Source organism: Monomorium pharaonis, chromosome 8, assembly GCF_013373865.1.
Source record: "Monomorium pharaonis isolate MP-MQ-018 chromosome 8, ASM1337386v2, whole genome shotgun sequence".
Classification (NCBI taxonomy): domain Eukaryota; kingdom Metazoa; phylum Arthropoda; class Insecta; order Hymenoptera; family Formicidae; genus Monomorium; species Monomorium pharaonis.
The window spans coordinates 17564725-17572973 of NC_050474.1; the positions used below are offsets into that span (position 1 = coordinate 17564725).

The 8249-nt window shown below is 35.6% G+C and overlaps 1 protein-coding gene across 1 annotated transcript; it reads right to left on the bottom strand.

Annotated features, from left to right (window-relative positions):
* Positions 1-244: 244 nt before the first annotated feature.
* LOC105837537 (dynein light chain 2, cytoplasmic) lies at positions 245-6638 on the bottom strand. The gene is made up of 3 exons (XM_012682403.3): positions 6202-6638; positions 3643-3760; positions 245-3083 (listed from the first exon to the last, which is right to left on the bottom strand). The coding sequence occupies exons 2-3, from the start codon at positions 3748-3750 to the stop codon at positions 2922-2924; spliced, it is 270 nt and encodes an 89-aa protein (XP_012537857.1). The 5' UTR covers positions 3751-3760; positions 6202-6638; the 3' UTR covers positions 245-2921.
* Positions 6639-8249: the final 1611 nt, after the last annotated feature.

Here is an 8249-nt window from a genome sequence, read left to right on the forward strand (position 1 = left end):
AGGTAGAGGTATTCTGTGGGAAAAGGATAGCATAAAAATTACACTTTTCTAATGGGCAATGTAATTTGCAAATCAATACTAATATTAGTGGCAGCTCAGTAGAGATTTCCCCACTAATTCGTGTTAGAGATATTCCTGAATATTTGATCCATCCCTTCGTTCGTGGTATACGCCTCTCACTACCTCATAAGCAGTCTATCTTAATATATTACGACTGCGCTTCACTAAAAAAAAAGGTACATCGTTTCATGGGTGGAACTGATTTTTATTGTTAAGCACAATAATATTCATCTGCTTTTACCGCATCTTCTGCATGCAGACTCGATCGTGAAATCGGCGGAAGTACACAGTGTGATCCTCGAAAGCTCCGAAGATTCCCAAAAAAATCCAAAACAATTTTGTCACGCACATTTGTATTAATCCCATGTATTTATTGCAGAAAAAATAACTTGCTATTTGCGCTCCAAAAGCGGATCTCGATGTTTTAGCAAATCAAATGAATGTGACAACTACCGCTTAACAGCGTAACAGATTCGTCAATTAACGTGTATACAAAGTACAACTGGCTCTCACTACTGACGATTAAATTCGAACCTATTAGCGACGTATTTCTTGAACCAATCTCATGTAGCGAGTACGGCGAAAGCATGACGTACATTATATAACACCGTAAAGATACAGCTCGTCGTGTTATTAATAATATATGCAATATTTATGAGTCAGTAAACCTGCTGGAATATATGTACAATAAATAAATAGAAAGAAAGAAACGTCAGGTCAAACGTTTTCGGATGTTCTCAAGGACAAATTGAAGTGTGACTCGGTATTTTTTATCGTGATTATACTTTCGAAAGATTCTCCTACATATTCGCTGCTTATAAAAGTGGCATTGCGAACTTTTATTTAAAAAAAAAAAATCATGCACGATAAGTGATTTGATATTATTTAATAGTCAGTCTAAAATTTGACAATGTAGCAACGTTCACGATAATCAAATACTGCAAAGCTGAAATTTAACTGCACATTTCGAATCAATTTTGTTATTGATGCCTACTGGTTTTCTCTTGCTGCTAATCTCTTAGCAATAAATTGCTGGATGCTTATGAACAAAATGTATGCCGTTTTATCTTAAGAGCATTTATATTACAAGATATTGTAATCCCTTTGATTATTAAATAGTTATACGTGTATACATATGTATATATAACTTTAATATATATATATATATATAAAATTTCCTTTTTTAAATAATTTTAGATTAATAAAATTTAAATTCTTTCTTCAAAAGTTTCCAATAAGACATGGGTTGCGTTTCCTCTAACTCACTGTAAGAGCTATAAGCATAATTTCACTGTTATTGTTTACCAAATACTGAATAAGAAGAAAGGATGCTTACAAACGTTATGTGAACACGAAAAGCAAACGCACCTATATTATTGTAAAAAATTATGATATATCTTAATAAATAAGTTATTATTAATATTAATAACAAAAATGTTTAATTATTAAACAAAAGTTATATTCAAAGAGAAAAAATTCTAGATTTAATATTACTCAAGATTACAATTTCATTAAACTTATACGAACTTGAGCAAGGCTTTCGAGGCAAAGCGTCGCGCACTTTGTTTACACGTGTTCAGCAGTTTGCTGCAAAGACAGGGAAGAGGAGGAGGAAGCCAGTAGACGTAAAAAAATGACAGTTGCCCGAAATGTGCAACTAAATTTCAGCTCTGAAATACTGCATGAAAAATTGTTTGAAGATTGCACTATATGTATAAATAATATATCATATATGTATAATCTATATTTTATATATATATATACATATATGTATATATACATATATTTATTTATATATATATACATATATATGTACCGTAATATGGAGTGTTGAATATTACATAAAAGAATTTAATATGGGCAGGTGATATTTCCTTTCTGGAAATGAATATTCTCCTAAGTATACATCGCCTCGAGATAAAATGTCCGTCTTCTCCCGTTTTTTATATTATAATCTGTGTGCACAATATAAAAATGAAGGTAGCAATGAACGAGTCAGATTATTTAATAGCATGTTAGTTTTATATCCGATCGAAATAAAGTTATCGATAGATTAGTGTACGTGTACGATGATTATCGCACGTCGAAAGATTGAGCTCCATTTTGTTTTTCTTGTTCGATTATTTTTTTTCGAGAATTCTTACTCTAACAAAAAATGTCAGTCGCAGTTTCATAGTAAATACAAAATCAAGTTAATCAGCGTGTGGTAAGAGATGACAATGGTTACCGATTAATATAAAATAACAATTGCAGGGGCAATCAATCTCATTTCCAGCTTACATTCATTATTGGCGATTATTTTAACGGATATCATGTACTTCCCAGTTTTTATATTCAAGCGAAAGTACGCTCGATGTAAACCTACTCGACATGAAATATGGAATACATTTAGTGTCGCTCGAACACCGTGCGTTAAACAATTATATTAAAATTTACTAAGTTAAAATCGCCAGTAATGAACTTAACCATATTCTGCGTATTTACCTAATAATATAAAACAAGAACACAACAAACTTCCTGGCATACAAAATACATTTTAACATGTAAAGTTGTATGTCATATTTTTCTTCTCTTTTTTCCCTCAGTTTGTCTCCCTATTCTGACCGTCTTAGAATTTTTTACGGATTATCCTTCCGCTTACATAACGACAACTAATATATCAAGAAACATGGATATTTCTTTCCGACATCATTTGCTTATCGGGAGTATGCGTTGCTTTTTTAAAACAAATTTTTTAATGTGTACATAATGAAGTTTCTTTTACACATGGCGGTGATTTTTAAATGTATGTATTTTTCATAGTGAGCAAGGGAGGAAGAGAGGAAGGTAAAAGGATGTTTAGGAGAATAGCGAAACAAGGTTTACCCGCTTTTAAAGAGGAGAATGGCTACCTGACCAAGGTAGAAATAGATAAAATGTCTTGTTTCGTGCGTTACATAGCTACCAAAATTACGTCCTACAATACAATGCCACGTTGGGTTGTACTTTTTATCGAACTCTTTCTTGATAAACGCTGCAATGTCCTGAAAACCAAAACCAGTGGATATTAATGATATAATCAATAGCGTTATTGATTTAACAATTTCATCCTGTACAACTAGACAATTTACGTAACAAATAATATAAAACAGAAGTTCTCTAGAGAACAAAATCGGTCTTTAATGTAATTTCGATTGCATTGAAATGTTACAAACGTTAAAGTTTCTCGAGTCTATAAGATTGATAAGAACTGAATAAATTATGTTATACCAAATATTAATTTACAACATTTGTATTAAATATTTTTATTCTCTCTTGTATCTTTATCTTTGTAGTTTTTTATTCATATGCAAAATCATTGCCAGTACTTTCAGTACAAATTATTTTATTAAATGCTCAGTACAAAGACATCAATTTAAATTTTAACAATTTACTATAAAACAAGTTAAGATTCTTATTAAACAAAAGAAAAAAAAGTATTCTGATCATATCTTAAATTTTCCATTCTTTGCTTAATACACTTGTATGCACAATGTTCACACATGCTGCGTTATCTACTATATCTCTATATGTTGAAAAAAAGTACCAAGAAAGAGAATGTACCTTTTCAATGTTATATTTTTCGAGAGCTTGAGTGGCACAATCAACAGCGTCTTGCTGCATCTCCTCTGACATATCAGCATTTTTGATTACTGCTTTTCGGTCCGACATCTTGTTTGTTCTAGAACAGAGATATAACATTGTTATACTATGATGCTGTATTATCGTATAATGAAACACATCTTTCTAATGCAAACACTGCGAGGGATACCACGACTTGTGTCTCGTCACGAGCACAATCAGAACAAACATCCGCAAATGTAGGATAAATAACTCGATTACTTACAGTGTCATGCTAGAAATATGATCTTAAATTATCTTTGTTAAATGTATAAATTATATTATTACATAATTGTATTTTTTAATTTTACTTGAAAGGAATCTCTTAAGGAATCCAATTATTATAATATCTCATTAAAACTTCAATCTTCTAAATAAAAAAAGCATTTAAGATCCAATTTCCAGTATTTCATGCCCGTATTCATAGTCAGGTCTTATACTTAAGGCTTCCTTAAATTCATCTTTAGATACTTTGTAGCCAATGCAATGATCCGTAAAACATCTAAAGATAAACTTAAGGAGACCTTAAATATAAGGTTTGACTATGAATATGGGCATTAGACATTGCAATTGAGTCATTTTGTTCTATAGATTTGTTCTTTTTACTTTTCATCTGCCATTGATAAGACAAAAAATAAAAAGTACAAAGAGTTCAACTGAAAAGAACAGACCTTTCGTCATTTGGGGTAAGACGCTTTAATGACAAAAATTCAGAGAAATAAATTCAAAACAAGTTTGTTTTGCCACTTTTTCAGTTCATATCACTTTCAAAACAAACAGCTTAAGCCTGTATCCCATTAACTACTAACACCAATCAGACTGGTGATTGTGATTGACAATCAGACTAGTTGCAATCGCTATTTGTTGTGCTCTTTTGTTGAATTGCTGGATTGATAATCAAAGTTGCAACTGCCAATTGGATTGTTGTCAGTAGTTGATGATGTGATACAGGCTTTATTGATAAAGTTTTATTAGATCTGTTCTTTTTGGCTGCACTCTGCTGCAATAAGTTAGAATAAGAAAAAATATACTTGTATTACTTTAACTTATTGGACCAGTATAGATAAAAGAACAGGCCAATTGTCAACATTTTGCACTTGCTGATTAAATGCAGGGGTGAAATGCATAAAGATCAACAGGAAAAAAAAACTTCACAATCATATGTAAAATAAATGACCCAATTAAACTGGAAATTCAATCTTAAATGCTTTATTGAATACTTAAAATATTATTAATTGCATTTAACTTCATTTGAACTCTCAAGTCTACTTACTGTTACATTTTTAGAAGTATAAAATTTTCTTATTAAAAAAAAGTACATTTAAGATCAGGTTTCCAGCACCGTCAGCATAGGTCGCTTATTCTACAGCTTTTCTGTTCTCTTCAGCTAAACTTGTCACATGGTTCATCTTGCTGCCCTTTTCTCTGCTAGAGAGAACACAAGATGAAAACTCAGCTTAAAAGGGAAATAGAAAAAGATCACTTGTCGACGCGAAACGAGACACTTGGAAGAGAAACGTTAGGTTCAAATGGAGTTTGTTCCACCACTGTTTTTAGATTCACATTTTTCGAAATGAACGACTTTATTTATAAACCTACACGATCGGCATTTCACGCCCGCGGGAGGGAAGCGTGATTAAATGTCACGGGGGTGAAATGCGCGAAACGTGTCGGCCGCCTGTTCGACAGCTCTCCCCTCCCCCCCTCCGGCCCCGAACGTGTGTCGCGCGACAAATATTGGAAGACTCAACCTGCGATGCCGCGGAAAGCGCACGACTTTGACAGTAGCGTGCACATCCAGCTCCGGCATGGCAGCAATACGGCCACGGGGTATAGCGCGCTCGCCTCTCCAGGACGAGAGCGCGAAGGTGGAGAAGGAGGAGGGAAAAATAGATAGCGCAGGTAGAGACGGATAGAGAAAGGGAGGAGGAGAGTGAAAAATTTCTGTCGCTCACGCGAATATCGGTGCACAAATAGAGAATGAAGGGTGATAGAGGGAGAGGTAGAGGAGGAAGAGAGACGAGGATACAGACACCGATGGAGCGTGGACGTTTAGAGAGCGGGGGAAAGGGGACAGAGAGGAAAGACAGAGAACGGAAGGGGGAAGAGAGAGAGAGGCGCCGAAAGGCGCGGGAGGACAGTGTTTTGTCGATACGAGGACAATAAAGAAATTCGGCCGGCACGCGAGGCGCATGGATCCGCGAAAGTGGGTCGCGACGATGCCGACGGTGCCGTCGACGTCGTCGTCGTCATCGCCGCGACTCCGGGGGCAAGAAAAGCCCCTCTCGCACTTGACATTTAAGAGAAAACCGCGCACGCGACTGGATCTCCGATCGCGACGAGAGATCCATGCTCCATGCTCCATGCTCGCGGGAAGGGGGGAAGGAGGAAGAGACGAGGAAACGAGGGGTTATGCATCTCTTGGATGCTCTCTCGCTCCTTCTTCCGCTTGATCCTCCGCACGCGCGTGTCGCTCGTTTTTTTTTTTTTTTTTCTCTCTACCTTTCCTGGTTGACACCGACACGGGATGATCACACGATACGGCAGACTCCTCGCCCTCCTCTTTCTCGCTCTCTTTTTCTGTGTATCTCTCTCTCTCTTTCTCTCCGGTCCGGTCGGTCCGGTGCGAACAGTGTAAGAGACTTGGACGAAACGCCGTTTATTTTAAGCGGCCGCGCGCGTTAAATTTTTCCCCCGACGACGGGACGACGATGAAAACGCGTGCGACACGGGACGAGACTCAGCCGCCGGCGAACGGGAATACTGCGACGGGACGGCGGGACTGAGGACGATCGGCCGACTCCTGCTGCTGCTGCTGCTGCCTCGGGAAACACACGGGAAAATTTTGGGCTCGCTGGCTTCCAGGGGGCCGAAAGAGAGGACCGACAACGACGATAACTTCGCGACTCGGGATCGGGACTGAGAGTGCGGCGCCAGTCGCCGCCGCGCGTTCCCGGCCCGCGATTGGCTGCCCGGTAGGGTCTTCTATCAGGGTCTTCTATCGGACCGGCGTGCATCGCGCCGCGGCTACGCGCGAAAAACAAACGCGCGCCAACAGATTCAACGCGCAGGAAAAAATGTGTTTCCAACGATCGACTAAATTCTCAGCATATTTCGAACGATTTGTTCCTAAACGGAGCTCTCACTCCTTTTCCTTTACATATTTACGAGTATCCTGCTACCTACGATGAAGATACGTTTCACTCTTCCGCCCATAGCACTAGATGTTTCGAGATGTAGCTGCACTTGATAGCTGCACAATAAGTTAGAATGAGAGAAGAAATATATTTGTCTTATTCTAACTTATTGCGCTAGTTCAGCAATGCAGCGACAAAGAACGGCTGTTCTTTAGGTCTATGGATTGTATATAATGGTATAGGCTAAAATATATATATACTAAATATTTAACAATAAAAACATAACAAATAACTCAACAAAATATTATCATAGTTTGCATAATATAACGTAATGTCGAATTTTTATCGATTAAAGTGATTATTACCCGTGAAAAAAATGTTATATAGATTTAATATACAGGGTGTCCCAAAACATGTGGGTCAACGCTCGTAAAAAGGTAGAGGGGTTGAGATGAATATAAAAGTCCAATATTGTCTTGAGTTAGATCTTGGGTTAGGTCCACCAATAATCGAGGTATTAATTTTTCAAATTATGCAAATGAGAGCGCGCGGAGGGAAGAGCTCGATCCGCTCGAGCCATAACACGAAAGAAAAAATCTATCGTGAATGTATGATAAGCTTTCATTAATTTACCGTTCACAATTACGATAGAAATTAATTAGATTGCAGAATCCATATGTTAATATTTCGATTATTGATGGACCTAACTCAAGACAATATTGGACTTTTATGTTTATCTCGATCTCTTCTACCTTTTTACGAGCCACATGTTTTGGAACACTCTGTATTATTACATTTTAAGTCCCAATGTCCCGAGACTGAAATAAGACAATAGGATGTCTTTTTTTAAACATAAATCGAATATCCTATCAACAGGCTTGGGTAGTAACTAGTTAAATAGTTGAAAGTTATTAATAAAGTTAAAAAGTTAATAATTTTTAATTTAATTTAGTTAATTTTAAATGATTTAATATTAATTTTTTTTCCAAATTAAAAATTTTATCTGGGCGAAAAAAAAAATTATAAGATAAAAATTTATTCCTGCATAAAAACAATATTTTTTGTTATTTTATATAATTAATATTGTAATTTAATTTACAAATAAAATATTAAATATATTTGATGATCGATACTGTAATTATGTTGGTAATCTGACTTAAATAAATTATATTTTTTTAATTTAATATAAATAAAGCTTTTCAAAATTAACTTTTACTTTAACTTGAGTTAAATTATGCAATTATTCTTAACGTAATTTTAACTGAGTTAGTTTTTTATTTATGTACCTTTTTAATTAACTAAATTAATTTTATAATCTATTAACGTTAATTTAATTTTGTTAAAAAAATATATTAACTTACCTAACCCTACCCATCAATATTATATTATTTTTCGCATATTCGATGTACAAAT